The sequence below is a fragment of the Platalea leucorodia genome (genome assembly GCF_965183815.1).
Source record: "Platalea leucorodia genome assembly, chromosome: 4".
NCBI classification, from domain to species: Eukaryota; Metazoa; Chordata; class Aves; order Pelecaniformes; family Threskiornithidae; genus Platalea; species Platalea leucorodia.
The window spans coordinates 18,200,116-18,218,535 of record NC_138826.1 but is presented as its reverse complement, the minus strand read 5'-3'; the positions used below and the strand labels follow the sequence as shown (position 1 = coordinate 18,218,535).

Genomic DNA, 18,420 nt, shown 5'->3' with positions numbered 1-18,420 from the left:
AGTCTCTAGGACACATTATATTAAAATTCTAAACATTGCTAGCAGCAATCCTAACCTGTTCCATGCTGTAATAACAAATCATACCCCTGAAAGCTGAAGACCTGATTGTCAGAATTAAAAGCAAACTCTTGAGGAAAGCACAGGTTAGTCCATTTGAGGCCATTTCTCTTTTGATACTGATAAATTAGCAATTATCAAGCTGACATAGCCAACTAGTCCATAACTACCTGCGTATTCACCCCTAGAAATAGGGAATGCGGAAGGAATCTTCTTTTTCTCCTGCTCACTTGGAGGTGGCTCATAGCTGTCGTCAGGATTCTCTTCACTAGGGACCACATACATCTCAGAGTCAGAGTGGTCATCCGGATTTTCATAATCACTGTCCTAGAAAGACAGAACTTCCCATTTCTCATCTCATAACATACTTATGGCTTCATAGCAGTGTATGACACAGATATCCTTGCAGAGTACAATTAACTAAATTATAAGAATGCATCCTCGAAAGGACATTACACTCCCTTTTAGTGCTCCCTCTCTACACAAACAGGCACTCCCGCCTGCCTCCCCTTCTGCTCCTCCCAGGAGCTTCCTGCTCCCTGTCTCCTTGCTATCTCCAAGGAGTCTCTTCACACCAAGAGTTCAGTCTTCAAATTACGGACCAACAGCTTGTTTCCCTTCACAGGACAGTTCTTAGTTCCTGTGACTCCTGATGTGTCCTGTCACTGCCCCTCCGTTTCCTATTAAAAGGGTACTCAGGAGCTAACTCCAGAAGAAAACTAGTCACTTCAGGCTGATGATTGTACACTATGGCAATTACTTGACATGGCTGATGACTGTGACTTGCTTCATTCTAATGTTCTCTAAAATCTTATCAGAAATTTTTCATTTTTAGGAAGAAGTGGCGTTCCCCTCCTCACCCCTCCCACCTTCCCTCCCCCAGATAGAAGGTCTTACTGGTTTCTGAAATCACTGTTCAGTTTGAGTAGTCCCTCAAACTGATGCCATGCATGCACTTGTCCAAAAAGCTTAGCATCCATGGCTACCATTGACAGTGCTTCTGAGTGTACTTCTAAGTTAAATGTAAAAAAATTGAGAGCTAAAAAAAATCAGTGGCTACTTGTAAATAATGCTGATGTAAAAAATAAGATAACATTTCAGTAGTATTAAGTTCAACCACAAGTAGATGATTTAAAAATAAACTTTTATTATTATCACTTGTGCTGAACTTGTTGCTACAGTAACCTCCTACTACCCCAAAATATGTACTTACAAAGTCATCTGACCACTGGTCCTCTTCATTGTCTGCATGTTCTAAACCAAACATTAGAGTTATTTAAGGAGATGAAATAGTGAACATAAATGTTTATCATAAGCATAGATTGAAAAAAAAAAAAATCTATTATATTCAGTTAAAAAAGAGTGGTCAAAATTTCCTAAACAGTTCAGAGCAACACATCTGGTTTGAACTGAATAGTAAATTAAATGCCTGCTTGCTTCTTTTCGATAAATTGTTTCAGAGCTGTTGGAAAAGCATTAGAAAATGGCAAACTGCACATGGTCTGAACAGCTGAGCATGCACTTTCCCAGAGCGTCCTGCTAATGCATCTAATTTTTAAGTAGGAGTAACAATTTTTACATAACAGATCTATTGCTGACCTCTGGGCCTTGCACTTTCTTGTTTCTCGGTTAAAGCTCCAAGACAGCACACTAATTACAAGTGTTTACGTTAAACATGGAACAATTATCTGATAACTTCCAAACTCTGTTCTCTTTGCTTCAGTTTTCATATCGCTGTTTCCTCAACAAGATAGCTGTTAACTTGTAAAAAAAGGCATGAACTAGTTTGTGGGCAGTGCTGTACGATAAGCAAATATAGTTCTACCTCTAAGATAATTCATGACATCATCATTGTCACATTAATACTATTAAGATTCTCAATCTGTGATAATCCATTTTGTTAAATTTTTTCCCTATTTACTTTCACATTTCTGGCAGAGAGGATGGGATGCGAATTCTCCTCCATTTTTAGAGCAGCCCACATGCAGAACCCTGGTAAATACTGATTTTGAAAGAGTAGCTACTTGCTACTGGGACACCTTGCCATGTGTTGCTTGCCTCTCATTTCAGAGGTGTGAACTACCTTCAGAGTTGTTGATAATGGTATATTGTTCTCTCACTGAAAAGAAATTATGAGGAAAAGCATAGCTGAAATACTGTTAGGCATATAGGTATCAAATATACACAGACATGCAGTTTAAATTTACATTAATACAGCCTTACCTGAAGCATAATCCCTTTGCGGTAGACTTGGTGGAGGTTTTTTTTTTAGCCTGTAAACAATAATTACTACATTTGTGATCTAATAAGTAACATTCACTAGAAGGGAGCATTAGCCAGAGACATAAAAAAGCTGATAAAAAAAGATACCTGCAACTGAAGAAATACAGATTACCATCACAGATGCTTAGCAAATAGCTGCAGGAGAATGCTTTGAAAAGCTAGAAACAGATAAGAAATTAGAATCTAATCTGAGATTTTTTTTTTTTTTTTTTTTTTTTGCTAAGAACATATTTTGAAAGAACAGCTTCCTTGCCCACTCACCCTCCTCTTCCTTTCCAATGCAGGAACAGACAGCATAGGGGTCAGAGATAAATGCACATCTATCTGAAGATGAAAATCTGTTCAGGCTCACAGAGACTTTGCTAATACTATGGCATAAGAAAGTGGTGCAGCACTCTCCAGTTGTGTTTTTATAATTGTCATTTTGCATGCACTTTATTTTCTGATCAAAGTTTAAATGTATACCAGGTCTCTCAGGGCCAGATTCTGTTTCCACTTACTATTATTTTATGGTGGTGTGCCGCTTTTTTGGTAAATACTGTTATAATGGCATTTGTAATACCAAGTGAATAAAAACATAATTTGTAGAAATACTGAAAGAATCTTTGTGGCTATACATATATATACGTATATGTATGTACGTGTGTATATATATATATTTAGCAAACAGGGATATACATATATGTAATGTGTATGTGTACACACATATATATGTGTACTCCTGTTCATACATATATATATATATATGTATACTCCTGTTTGCTAAGTTGCAGCTGTCCAGAGAAGACACTGAATTACTGTCAGTTGATACATCAATTATTTCATTACCCTGTAAAAAAAGAGAAGAATTTGGGTTTAAAGTCAAAATGAATGGTGCATGTGTGACACCAGAGGCCAGACTGATGGATCTGAATAGAAAAAACACCTTTGCTTCTTGTAGCCATATAAAGCATTAACACAATTTACATTAAAATGACTCTTCCAAGTGACTTTTGAACATTGTCTGGCAGCTTCCCTGTACCACTGATGGGACCTCACCATGGGCCTGAACCTTCGTCCACTGAACTGATGGCTTCACTCATTCTTCAATCAGGTTCTAACAAATTCATTTGCAAAAATAAGCAAATTGTTTACAAAAAAAAGTCCACAAAGAATTTAAAATGTTTTCTTCTGATCTTTGAGCAATAGTGATGTCTACCAATTTTGCTTTACCACAAGAATTTGACACTCAGTATTTAGGTCCTGAGCATGCTGCTCAGGTGTCATTGTTCAGGTAGCAATGTAACTCAGGGTAGTGGTGTGCTGGCACTAACACATCAATTTACAAACTTTTCCCATCTGTTTTGAGAAATGCTTTGGCTACTTTTGAGTTGAATTCATGGAATTTTGTTGTTCAGATAGTCACCAAAAAAAAAATGCACATGCATGAATCAATGAATAAATGGTGCAGGCATTGCTAAAGCTCACCACCCCCCCCCCCCCCCAAAAAAAAAAACAAACCAAAAACAATCTAGGCACATTATTTTTTAAGTGTTTACCTGCTTTGTTCATTACTAACAACATTAATGAAGGACAGCTGCCTCCTCCGAGTCTTTAACTTCCTGCAGCATCATATAACTTAGCATACAAACAGTAAATTAAAAAGCATTCTCAACAGCCCTGCTGTTGTCTCCTGTCCAGGTTAGCACAGGCATGTTAGAAAGAAAAACCTAGGGCCACTGCCAGGGCAGATCTTAGGTCTTAGGGAGGGTAGACCAAAATCTATTAATGAACATTGCAACATGTCTGTTGTGAGTTGTTCAGAGATGGTGGAGACTTGGAAAATAGTGGAACTGAGGTAATAGTAAGAGGCTGTCTGGGTCACAGTGTAAAGTATGTGGCTTAAGCCACATTATAAATTTCCAAACTGCTAAGCAGAAGACTTCAACACTTCGTCCCAGGCCCTGTAAATCCTGGCAGTGGCCCCGACAGAAAATGTAAATATGTTATAACGAAAGCATACGAAGCACAGAACAGAGGTCTGTGTCTAAGCAGCCTATCATGCCATTGTGCAGCTCTGAAATAGCATACCGATCCCAAGTATCTTTCCCAGTTTTGCAAATTAAGGCCACTTGTTCATTTTGGAACCTGAATATCAATAGAAGAAAAGAAATAATGTTTCTGTCACAGAGCTGAAACAGTTCACGGCCACATCTATATTTGCTAGAATCTCTTCAAATATGTTATTAATTCTAAAATTCAAATCCACTTAAAAAAAAAATTCTCACTGTACTGGTATGATTTACTGAGTGCCAGAACTGAAATCCAGGCTCGTCTGAAGTGAATTGGAGCTTCGCTTTGCAAGAGCCAGAACTTTACCCAACGTGCAAACCACAATGCAAGCTCAAAAGACATAAGCCTTATGCCAAGGAGTGGTTACCTAGCTGTTTCAGATTCTGACGTAATTATCCACATAGATGCTTGCAGAGTGACAATTGACTCCATCCTGTCCCCCTGAAGTTAATGAGAAGGGACTGAAAGAATCAAATGCCATCCAACTGAACATCCATATTTCAGTGGAAGACAGAATGATTTCCTAACATATCTTTTAACAGAGTTATATAAAATTATAGCAAATGCAATTTCCAAGTAAAATGTTCTAGTGCTACTCCGCTTTAGACTTAAGTTACAGGTGATGAAGCATCTCTGTGTTAGCTGTGATAGGACACAATTAAATAATTCAAATTTCCATTTACTTTCATGGGATCAGTATTTTTCTAAAGTTTAATAGAAAACAAGTAATTTTCTGGAGATTTTGAAATGTCCCTGAGAAATTTCAGTTCTAAAGGACTCAATAAAAATCCAAGTACATTTTTGAGAGTATTTTTACAGGTTTTAAAAGCAACATAACACATCTTATTATATACATTTTAGCTTCAACAAATAACCAGGCAACATTTGAGACATTTAACGTAATGGGGTCTAGATGCTGCTCACACAAGAACAGAATGCGATGTTCAGAAATTCACAATAACTTTTAAGAGAATAAATTATTTCATTTTACAAAACAATGTATTCTGAGATTTCCCCTCTATAGCATGCTGAGATTGATCCAACAAAGCATTTAGGCGTGTGGTGAACTTTTCTCACGTAAGGAGTCCTGTAGGAATTGCAAATATTAATCACGTGCTTCGAGTTCATAGCACATTTTTGTGTTTTCCTGCATTAAACGGAGAATTTTTAAATAAACTGCAGCAGAGGTCTGCTCTAGCAACACTTGTTTTTACAGGCTACACCCAAAAAAGTAACCAAACGTATGTAGTAGTAGCCCTTTACATGTCACACTTAATTCTCCTACAGATGCGTTTCCTCACTAGTGTTTCTGCTCACTTTCCCAGCATTTAAGATGTGCCTAAAAACTCTTTGTTTTCAAGAGTCTGTTGTAATTCTGTACAAAGTCCACTCCCTTCTTAGTAACTATTTTAACTTAATAGGTTTTACAAAAATTATATTGACATCTTTACTGAGTTGAATATTTATAGCATGTATTAGTCCTAAGTGCACTAGATCTTCACACTTGTGATTAAAAGACAAATTAATTGAACTCTGCCAAAAAAGTTTTCAGAGTTCCAGACAAGTGCAATCCAGCTGACAGATAAACTTTACCTCAGCTGTATTCTCATGACCTAGTGGAATAGCTTGTTAGAGCTTTGGAATTATTTGGCAATTGTACAAAAAATTAATCTGAAACTTTTTTTTTTTTTTTAAAGTGTTACTACTCCTCTTTTGCACATTTTCTTTACAATGTGCTGTGGCAGTGAAATGACATACAGTTGCGATTTATTAATCTTTACTTTGATGAAATATTGTTATATTAATAAAAATCCTGGCACTCAAGATGTTCTATTCAGCTACATGTTGAAATTCATGTTTTTTCAGAACACAGTTAAAATTAAGTATTATACTTTTCCCTGGTTTCTGGTTAGAGCTTGATTTTAATACTTTTCTCTCATTGTTTAGTCCATACAATACCACTTTTGCCTCTGCCAAGGGTTTTATTGTGGATGTCTTCTAGTTGCAGCTATGCAGGTTGAAGAGACATTTAGTGACACAACTCCATTTTTCTGCCTGAAGTTATCGCCTAAGTTATAAATGGTATAGGAAAATGGACCAGACAAATTTGAAGTGAAAACTTAACCAACTAAAAAGCTGGGTAAAGCAGATGAAACGAAGCTGCATTTTCTTTCCATTTTTCAGGTCACGTGGCAAATGTGATTTCAAGAAATGCACATATTTGGATTGTGTGCAGTTAGACGAATAACTACAAGTACATTTCTGATGGCTTTGCAAAGGAAGATTTAATAGAATGTGATATTGCAACAAGGTGAGTAACCTGAACTTCTAGTTTCTTATTCAACACAGTAGGTCAGCACGTACCACAACTTTAGGGTGAAATCCTGACTTTGCCATATATGCAGTGTGACTTTTAGCATCGACTTCAATGGAGCTAGGATTCCATTGAACAAAGCCTAGAGGCTTAAAGCTTATGATTTACAGATGAATGATGTGTCTTTACAGTGTGTTGCAAGCGTAGGCACCCATCCTGCAGAGTGGAACCTATGATTTCTCTCTTACTTCCCTGTTCTGTATTACTAAGGATGTGAATATGAAAAAATGCCCCCAGCTCTCATTGTTTATACAACTTTGGCTATACCTATTGCTTCTACACCTGAGTGAGTACATAATCCTCTTTGACATCATGATCTGCACAGCAGCTGGGACTTCAGTATTGTAAACAGTTTTGCGTGTGATTAAGGGCAAGCAGGTGAATGGTAGCTTGCAGTGGGCAATATTTATACTGTCTGAAAATTTTGAGTCAGGATGGGGAATAAACAACAGGAACTTTTAAGCAACGAAGAAACAATCTGTAGTTTCCTTTCCTGTTATCACCACTGCTCAGACTGCTTTCCACAGACCTTGAAGACACATATGGCTGGTAGGCATACCTGTCCCCACCTGCACTCCACAGATGAACTAGGTTGAAAAGCAAGACACGTGATGCAAGAACTTCTCTTACTTTTCTGCATAATCAAGAGCCAATCCAAATTTTAGAGGTGTCTTAACAAATACTGGTAATAAGTCAAATGTATTTCATAAGTATTTGATCATTCTCTCAATTTCAGTAGCAGAAGCTTACAGTACACGTGTGACAACTTTAGGCTTGGGATAAACAAGTACACTATTTGACTTCTCTAAGACTATTTCTACTTATAATAGGTTTGAATTTGAGCCAAAACAATGTTTTTTCCAGCATATAGATGAATTCCAAATCTGTGCTACATAAAGCCAACTTTTTATACAGTTTTTCCTGCTTCAGTCATGTTTAGATCCTTGACATTTAATAAAATAATCCTATAACTGAAGTGGAAGAAGTGATCAACTGGATAACCATATTTCTTAGAAAAAGCATCCACTAAATCAAACAAAAAGCCCCCAAAGGGCACATTCAGAGGAATACAGCCAGTTCTAATTCTGCAAAGCTTGGCATCTCTTGTACATATCCTTATCAGTGTTGTCAACTCATGCTTTTATTGCAAGTCTCTGTGTGTTGGGTTCAAGATTTGAGTTCTGAAGTCACGTGCAAATGTGAAACTTTTTTCTTCAATTTTTTAAAAAAATAATAAGTTTCTGATCTTCATAATTGCAGAATAGATTAATATGACTCAGATGAACCACAGAAGTATCAGAAAGATTATTATATGTATTTTTTTCACATCTCAATTTGTATTCTTATAGCTGGGGGAGGCGAAATGTGAGCTTTGTGCTGAAGTATTACATTAAGAGTTTTTATGAGCCTGCTCTTTTTTGTGGATTGTTTTTTAATCTTGAGAGAATCAAAGAATTGCAGCGTTATAGCAGCAATCTTGTATCTGACATTTAATGATGGCACCTCTGACCTTCCCAGCTTCAGCTACATTTACTTCTTGTTATTTTTCCCTTGTCTGTCCTTCCCTCTCTTACTCTCCGGGAAGGGGACACAGTCAGAGCAATACTGATTAACAGCAGAATTCACGTCCAGGCAACTACGGGAGACAATTTGTTGCCTCAAATTATAAATTTGAGATGCTTCTATTGTTTCTGCTATCTGCTTTCCACTCCAAGGCATTTGAACTGGACCCACTGCGACATCATTAACATTAACTACACTTAAACTACTACTGTGAAGTAGGAAGCCAACGTTTATTACAAAGCAACCAAGAAAACAAACAAAACCCCCACATATCGAAAACAATCCCTCTCACTCCTTTCCCCTCCAAAAACCCACCAAAAGCCTTTACAGCCTAGAAGCTCTTCCCTGTGAGCAGGTCCCAGGTGAAACTATGAGGTTTTTTGCAGAGAGATCTCTGAACACAGTGGTCTATTTACATACACACTGTGTTAAAAACAAAAAGAAGTTTAGATTAAAGATCCAAGTAGTTGAAATAAGGTCATTTTAAGGGAAAATTTGCTTTTATGCATGTGCTGAAATAAGAAGTACATATATCACGTGACTGTGATTTACTGTGAATTGCAGCAGTGCTAGAGTGAAAGAGGATGAGTAAAAGAAAAAAAGCGATCTCAGGAATCTGTCTCATATATCAGATGTTACCATCAGAGCCTGCTCAAGGTTTGTGGACAGAAACACAGCTGTGATAAAGACACCACGAAGGAGGGCTTGCACCCGAAGGTTTCTCCTCCTGCCTGGGGAACAGGTGAGCCAGGTGGTTGCTGCTGCTCCTAGAAGTGTATCCCCTCCCCTGCCAGGGATAGCAGCTGCCCCACAAACACCAGCCCCGCCTCAGCTGGCAGCAGGGGCAGTAGCCAGCCCAGCTTTCCGGAGCTCTCGCATAACCAAACCACGAAGAGCCCTTCTGCTTCTCCCACCAGCCTACTGACCACTTTGCATATACCTAGAATTGGCTCTTGTTAAAACCATACTTTTTCTTTTCCTTGAACTGAACCATCATGGTCACTCTTTAAGAACAATTTTAAGCAATGTTTATATGTGCCTTTTATGTATGAGAGCTGTATTTCTGGAACTTAATATGGTTGTCCTGGAAACACTGCAGATACTGTGTACTAATTAACTTTTAAAAGTGCTTAGTACTTTTGTTGTCAATGACCCATGTAAAGAAAGACATCTAAATGAGAAAATCGCATCCAAATGGAAGTTCAATGCAAATGAGCTATTGCATGAAGAAAAAGTGTGCTAAATAGCTAATTGGTTTAAATAGATGTTTGACTGGAAACAGTGAATGGTGTATTATTTGACAAGGGTGCAGAATTACTGGAATTTCTTTCTGTGCATAAATACACATGAATATTTTATGATACTGATATGCACGTGACATCAATATGCATGCTGTTTAGCACTTCTTACCGGAATAAGGATGTTAGGTAATGCTGGGGTTTGTTTTATGGGACTGAAACACAGGAGGACCTAGAATTTTTATGGGAATTCTAACTATGACATCTGACCAGTTCGTTCAAGGTGGAGCTCAAATTAAAACTTAATTGCAGCAGGTAGCCTAAACAATGGCCTGAGGAGAAAGGCGCACACCCAAACAACAAGCGATGATCATTCCCAAAGAATATGTAAGAAAAATGCATTTTACCCAAATACTGTTTTTCAGGGCTACAAACATAACCTCCTGTTGGAAGCCAGTTCTGCAACTACTTTGTGATACCCTTAAGGCTGATGACAAGTCCGCATGTTGCAGTCTGAACTGAAGCTCTTTACATACATTGAAGTACATCCCTCTAGAATAACACGGTCCCATTACTAAAGTACTATACACTGTGCTAGCAATCTGAACCTCCCTAAATTGATATAACTAGGATCGGCATTTCAAACTTACTTTTTGAACTTGTTTATTATCCCACTTTCGTTTTTCTTGATGTCATGCACCATCTTTTGAAGCTTCCTGTAAAACATTAAACAAAACCAGCATTAAAATTACCATGTGTTTGAACCCTCATTTATGTAAATTAAGAAAAATACGGGAAATGCATTTCCAGTAATATTTTATACATCAAAAATAGTTAATGTATGTTCAATAAGTAGTTTAGTTGCCAAATCATTTGTGTATGAAGTTTCCCTCCCTTTTTAACAGAGCTCTTTGGCATGATTTGTGTTATCCTTCTCCTTAATACAATTAAGTGCAGTTTAAACAATCAATTTAGGAGTAAGTGCATCAGGAAAGAACATAATTGCCTAAATTAATAGTTTAGGATATTTCATTGTTAACATTTTGTTCAGAACTGACTTTACAACACTTCACAGCTATAATGGGAATGCCCTCCGATTTCTGATGTTACACAAGTCATTTTATCAGTGGACAGTTTACCTCATTCCCATAGTGTTTGCAGTTAAAACAGGAAGACGAAAAATGATACATTCCCCAGCCCAGGCCATCTAAGAAATGATTAGAGTATCTGTGACTCTGAGCTGTAATAAATCGTGATCTCAGGACTCCAGTTACATGGACTGATATCTGGAATCAAAGATTGGTTTTGTTCATCAGCTGCACTGGCCTCATTAAAATTTTACTTGTAATCAAGGCAATTTAAGTTAACTATCTCATTTTCCACTCAGCAAGTATCATTTAGAATCATTTAGAATCCCACCTCTCATTTAAAAAAGCGACAGCACTAAAATCAAATCAATATCGGTAAAACCTGTTAGAAGTCTGGTCATACTAGAAACTTCTATAGAATGCATATATATTTTTAGTTTCTTCACACAGTGTATGTTCTTCCTGTTCACCTAAACTAAGTATCTTTTATTAGACCTGAGCTGAAGATTTTATCACAACCAAAAAAACAATGATTTTTTTCAAAAAGGGCTTAAAAAAATTTTGCCTTCCATTCTTCATTATAAGTTGTCTACGTCATTCCACATTTTAGTCTTGCCTATCTCACCTCTGATGCAGGATCAGGCTACCAAAAGACTCTTGGAAGCTTTGCTAACAAAACCAAGTACAAACAAAGTATTCTTTCCCTTCTAACAAGCTTTTTACTTTAAGCCTTATTATGCAGAACGTTCAGTAACATATAGAGCTTTGCTAAAAAGAATCTTCCAGCTTCATCATTAATAACTACAGATGCCTCTTAAAAATTAAAATGACTTTTTCAAAGGAAATTGGAATTAGATGAGAATTAGCTAAACCAAATCAGGAAATAACTGCACTAACATTATGTGATTATTTGTCTGCAGTCTGTGGTTCAGGCTGAGCAACATGTAGCCACTCAAGGCATCAGGTAGCAGCCGAGTATTAGGCTTATGCTGAGAGGGACCTTCCTACCTCTGCTGCTGATCTTAGAGCAATTGCGGTATTTAGTGGCAATTAATCCCACTTTATGTGACCTTCTTAAAGACAGTTAAATAACTGACTGCTTGTCAGTTTTTGGAGTATTGAAATAAATAATAAAGCTTAATTTTAGTCTTAACAATGTTTATTAACAGAACCATCTGCTCCTTTTATTATGTTGGCTGGAATTGAAGGATATTCCACATTTTCAGCAGCCCTGTAATACAACAACATGGAGTATCCTGCTCTGACAGGCTAGAGGTCATGGGTCTGATACTTAAAGAATATCCCTAGAGCCTAAATCTTTGCCCAGTTTTACTAAAAAAAAAACAACGAAAACCAAACAAACCAAAAAAACCAAAAAAACCCCTGAATTCAACCTATTCTTTTTAAGTTCTTGACTCAGCAAAAAAAGAATCATGAGAATAACCGACAAATAATTCACAAGCACATCTTTAACTCAAAACTCATGCTATTAATTTACAACAAAAGGATATAGTGTTACCTGCTGATATAAAAAAAATTACTTATAGATGTGAGAAACAGCTGCACAGCAAAATGTTTCGAGATTTCCTGCAACAATGCACTACATCTATGAGAACAGCTTGGATTATTATCTAAACTAACCACATACATTAAATCTGCAAATCTGAGGTGAAGATCACAGAAGAACTTCTGCTTTTCTGTGGGGTCTGTTGGTTTTTTTTTTTTTTCCCTAATAGATTCAGCTTCTGGTTATGCTTGAAACATCACAAATAGCCATCTTCTGCAGTTTACTGTTTCTGTCTTGTGCCCCAGCTGGCACCTGCCAGTGTCTATAAATGAAAAGTAATGAGGAATGAAAAGAACGAGAGGAGATTTAAATGGTTTAGTTCTAGCTTGGGGAGAATGGTTGTTTGCAAGCGTTTTTGTCCTTTTCAGAATGGCTTGCCAGTCTTTAATTAGAAATGCATGTAAGCATCAGTTATTTTTCTTCCAGTATTTATTGTTTGTTAGAGACAGGACACAAACAAACAAACAAAAAAATCTAACTCTAGATTTATATCTGAATACTGCTTATTGCTCATCTCTGACATTCATATATCTTTCCAGTGGTAAAATTATGGCTTTATTTTGAAAAAAGGTGTTTCATTTTTCACAATCGATGTTATTTTAATTGTCATTTTGGTCTCTAACCCCTCCCCCCCCAATAAAACCCATCCCCAAATTTATAACTGCGAGTACCCAGAACAGTTTGCTTTGCATTTGATCATATTTAGGTGAATTGATTAGACTATCATGGGTGTTCCATGTGCACTGAATAAGGCTATAGTTTAAAAGAGCATTTTAATTTAAAGGAGCATTTTTTAATTAAAAAAAAAGATGCATTTAACGTAGAGATAATCGCATGTATGTGCATGCAGATAGACTGAAATCAAAACATTCCTATTTTTGCATAGTCAAATTTCCTAAAAACCTCTGCCTCTTTTATTCCTCATTCTTTTCCTGGAACCATTTCATTTTCTAATTACAAATTGTGATAAATTAGGGAGTATCTAATTTGTATTTGTGTACATTTTTTTTTATTTTTTAAAGTTACGTAGCTCTTGTAGGAGCTGCTAGAATAATTAGCTTGTTGCCTCCGGACAACTTAACTGGTACCAAGCCTGTGAGAGCAAGCAGATACCCAGTGCACTGTATAGTGGTGAGTGTAGGAAGTCATTGAGCATGGATGACCTCCAGTTCAGGTGGAATCCCCTTTGACCCATGAGGTTGAACAAGCTGCAAAAAAACAGTCTGCCCAGTTAGCTAGAGGCTAAGATTTCTTGAGATGCCAGCCAATATAATAGGCTACAACTGACAAGTTTTACAAAGAGCTGTCTATCTGACTTGTGATTTGAGAGAGAGAGTAGAAAAGATGAGAGGCAGGCAGCAAAGCCTATAGCAAGAGGATTCTCCAAATCTTAGGGGTCTCAAACCCAAGCCCAAAGGATGTTCCAGAACGATGAGTAAAGTGAAGCTCAGAAGGGCATTTATACACTTAACGTTTTGCCTGGTTCTGCATATCTGACTAGCTCTCAAATACTTCTTGTCTGGCTCTCAAATACTTTTCTTTACTTAAAACAATACTCCAAGTAAAGAGCTTCATTGTGGGAGGAATTTATCAGAGCAGCAGCCCTGAGAGTATCTAGGAAATGGAGGCTCCTGTGGCCCAATGTAGACAGCCCTTGCTTCAGGTACATAACTACAACTGTCTTTCTTCACAACACGTCTGAGTCAGGACCTCGTTACCAATTAATGTTTCTTCTCTAGTTGTTCTCTTGGGATGAACATATACAAGAAACATTCAAGGACCTCAGTCAGCTAATACTGTAAATTAAAATAATAAGTAATGCTAGTTTTACCTTGCATTGCAGTTAGAGATAATTATGAGGTCAAACTTAAGAGTTGTTTCTTAACTACAAGCACCAACTCTTCATTCAACTTGGTTGAGAGCTTTTTGTGTAAAAACAGGCTTGCAGATAAAGGTGCAGTCTAAAACACTTCTCAGCAATAGATAGTTATTTTGAGATCCAGTTTAATTGTGACAGGTATAGACTGGATGGGGTTCTGATCAGGAACTCACTGCACACAGAACAGATTTTCAGACTTCTGCAAGTGACAAGTTTGGAAGTCTTGGCTCTAGGTGCTTCTAAGAAGTTTTAAGTTTCTAACAAATACATTAGAAATTCTACATGTTGGGAGAGAATAACAAAAGAAGACCATTCAGTGAATCCCAAAAGGAAACACTTTAGCCCTGTGTTGCTATTTTGCATATCTTATCAGCTTCGACCTCCAGCAAACCAGGATTATCAGATGTATTGACAAAGGGCTCACTAGCTGTGATACGTAAAGGAAGGCAGAAGGGTTTACCTTTGCAAATACAATATACCCGAAAGAAAGATTTGCTGTGTCACAGAATACCTAGCTGTGCTTCAAAGACTGGCAGAGCTGCCTTGAGATAAAACAAAATGAAACAAAATCACCTTGTCTTTGATCTGGTCACAGCTCAGCATATGAGGAATGTATGTCAAGTGAAGAGCGATGGGTGGGTCTGGCCTGTGACACATCCCCACTCTCAAACATCAGCTGGAAGCTTTTGGCTCCTTTGCATACAAGCCATCCCACAAAAGCTTTCCAAAGTTAAAATAATTAAAAAAAAAAAAAAAAAGAGAGAGAAAAATATAAATAACACTTGAAGAAGAATAAAATGTGTAATAAGCTTTCAACTCAGATGTCAGATGAGGTACAGAGTTCCCAGACTTGAGAAAGAGAAGTCTGTCTTAATATCAGACAGATCTGTGTAATAAGGAATTCTCCTACCATTTAGACTAATTTTTGAGAAATTGTGTTTATCGGTATTATAAACCTGTGAAGACATTTACAAATACATATTATGTAAATATGTATATTATGGCTCAGAGCAGTTGGCATGAATGGCTCCTCAGTGGCCACGGCCTCCCCCTGCTCCTGGGAACAGAGAGGGATCTCCTGTGTGCACAAAGAGCACGGTTCACCAGCTTGTGCACAGTGAATCCAGTACTTTGGACCTTCAGCACACACTCTGCTGGTCAGTATTTTAGCTGTACAGCTGCCTACGTCACGTGGTGAGGGACAGCCCATAGCAAGCATACCCCTCTGCTGTAAGAATATATTACATGGTCTCCGGGGTGGGAAGACTGGGCACAGTTGCTTCAGTGCATCTGGCTGTGAGCACAGATGTGTGCGCTTGCAGTTGGGAGTGGTGCTGATAATGTTTTTAGAAACAGGGCTGACTGCAGCATCAGTAGGGAGTGGTGGCAAAACAAAAACCAGTTTTAAATGAATCACAGGAAGATTTCTGTATTACAAGCATACTTATTTCTGTTTATCTGGAGGGCTAGAATTATACCTCCTTAAATTTCCGGTGCTTACAGGACTGTCTGAATTATCTGTTGTGCCTCTTGAGAAGTCCCTGTCTGCGCTCTGGGACCAGTTTTTTTAGTTAAAAAAGGGCAGAATCTTGAACAGGATCTATTTAGACAGAAGGTCTGCAAGGGAAGCTTTGTACGCAATATTGACACTTTCAATATTAAGTGACCTGCATATTCCTTCTCCTCCTCCTAACATCAGTTAGATCATTAACTGATAAAGTTGAACTGGTTTCAAAATAGTAACAATTAAAAAAAATCATCACACTGTAAATCAGTCAGTTTGTGCTCCAGTTTCAGTTCTTATACCTTTTCGGGTACATCTGTTTCTCACTGGCAGAGCACCCTGTAGTTCTGTGTCTAGAGGGTCCCATTTTCTGAAGATCATTACTACCTCCATTCACTTAAAGTAAGACTGTAGGTTGGTGCAGCCCTCAGTTTTGTCTTGAGAAAGGCAACATAACAGATCATATAAAACCAAAAAGCAGTTATTTCTTGTTTTTCAGGCAAATTCAAATGCTAAGCATTGGAAACCCAGAACGGGATTTAGTAAGTACAAATTTAGACCTAAAACAAAAACACCCCCAAAAACCCCCACCTGCTTCAGCTATAAAGTTTTACAGAAAAGAACCACAAAAAAGAAAAAGTGAGGAAGAGTATAATGGAATTTGGAGAATAAAAGCTGAGATATTAGAAGATGAAAAACAAAAATTAAAGAGCAGAAAATTAAAAATTACTACCGCTACCTGTTATTAAAAAAACCAAAACAAAACAACCAGAAAACCCACACCACATTAAAACATGAAACTAAAGAAGGAACAGCATGCCCAGCCCCCTCCTTCACTGCTTCTCACAGCACAATTATTCCACGACATTCTCCCCAGCTGGTCTTTATTTTGTGTTGCTATTAGCCTTTAGTTTTATAAACAGGGGTGCAGGTGACCAAATTAAGAAAGAAGGTTATTGTTTCTGGACAAAGGGGAAGACTCCTGCTTGCTGGGGCAGGGAGGGGGGGAACCTGCTCGCCTAGAAGGGGATTTGTAAAAGTACTGCTTGAGATTCTGAAAAGCTTGAAGCTCTTATCTTGGACTATCTTCTCAAACTAAATTAACAAACAAGAAAACTACCACCTTTCTCACAATAGGCTTCCATTAACACAGTGCTCCTGACACAGTTTTTGTGGAAGAACATGGATCTCAGTGAACTGGGTGAGTGTTTTCATAAGATGTAATTTCATATTACTTGCCAGTTTTGTGCATCTACAACAACCCAATTAATTATATACAACAACTCCCCACACCTTCCACCACCCTTCTAATTGCTCAGTAGAAAGCAAAAGGAAATTCCCAAATACAGAAAGCACCTAAATCCTCTCATTAGGCCTCCTTCAGGCGCTTTAGATCTCCACGTGGACACACCCCGAAATCATATGCTGCCTGGAACGGCGAGAGTGGAATTCCCTTGCAAGGAAATGCAGGCTTGGCATCAGCTGGCTGCGTTGGAGCTGGCGTTTTCTGTGGCTGTTAAGTGTGTATAATGCATAAAGACATAGCTGAATTCTTGGGGTACAATCAGATAAACTGCTTCAGTTGCCGCTGGTCTAGGATAGGGGGTTACTGCCCCTCATCCACTCTGGGGGCTTATCGCAGCCCACCCCCTGCAATGCCTTTCATGATGGGAGAGGAAGAAGCTTGGAGCTGGAGGTGGTAACCTGTGACACCAAACCATCAGTTCAAGGCCTTTGATCTTTATCTGTAAAGCTATCTCAAAGCTGTGAAGAAAAGCTGAAAGAGGCCTGCTTACGGGGAGAAGTCAATTACAGACACCTATCTGAGAGGAAGAAGGAACAACAAATTGTCTTCTGCTGTGTTCATAAGATGCACAAGAGGAAATGACTATAAATAGTTTAGTTTTGTCAAGAGTGTTGATTTTTTTTTTTAAAAGTCTGAATAACATCCTATTCTGCTCACTTTTCAATCATCCACTATTTTGTCTAAAGGCAAACCCCATAATTAGAGCAGGTGAGTGTTTACATGGTACACACAGAAGCACAGAAAGACAAAATATTGATTATACTTTTCATCTTCATATGCCCTCTACTTATTCTTCACAAAGAAGCTGTCAATCTCTCCTGTACTAGTAAGTACTAACATAGACTGAGTAAACGAAAACATGTAGCATGTAAAGGCATAATACATCTTTGACACAAATCAGTCCTAACATGAAATTAAATAGTATAATTACTTTGAGGTGACTGGGAACTCTGCACATTGAAAGAACCTATGCAGATTTTTCGGTGGGGCTGAGACAACTAAAGCCCTATCAATGCCACCAACAGCTTGGTGCAACTGCTTCCTCATTTTAGGTCAAGGCTCAGGCGTGTTCTGAGTGTATATGGACAGTATATTAATACCAAAGATTTCATGTGTTTAAGTGGTTCAGTATTTTTTGCAATTACTTTTTTCTTTTATTTAGCAGAGAAGAATAGTAGACCTGGTTCCTGTTATCTTTCTTTACTACTATTGAGGACTTCACAGCTGTTTTTGAGTATCAGAAAGCAGTGATGGCCAGGTACTTTTTAGTACAACTTTTAAAAATACAGATATTTAATAACAGCTGAAGACATTTCAGGTCTGGACACCTCTTCCCTCTTATCCAGCTTGCTCTCCCCTTTATCCCAGCTGAATAATAGTGATACTGTAAGTAGTACAGAAAATAATTAGCTATTATGACATGCTAAGTGAGTACTTCTTGACACAAAAAGTTAAAAGATATTTTCTGTTCTGTAACTGACCTGCTCTGTTCTGAGTCTTTTTGGTTAA

The 18,420-nt window shown here is 37.8% G+C and overlaps 1 protein-coding gene across 1 annotated transcript in view; it reads right to left on the bottom strand.

Annotated features, from left to right (window-relative positions):
- BLNK (B cell linker) overlaps positions 1-18,420 on the bottom strand; it is a 104,337-nt gene that overhangs the window by 21,268 nt on the left and 64,649 nt on the right. The window contains exons 4-8 of the mRNA XM_082309182.1: positions 10,218-10,283; positions 4,411-4,467; positions 2,281-2,330; positions 1,271-1,311; positions 228-384 (exon numbers count right to left, since the gene is read on the bottom strand). Coding sequence (XP_082165308.1) covers positions 228-384; positions 1,271-1,311; positions 2,281-2,330; positions 4,411-4,467; positions 10,218-10,283 — 371 coding nt within the window. The remainder of the gene's footprint in view (positions 1-227; positions 385-1,270; positions 1,312-2,280; positions 2,331-4,410; positions 4,468-10,217; positions 10,284-18,420) is intronic.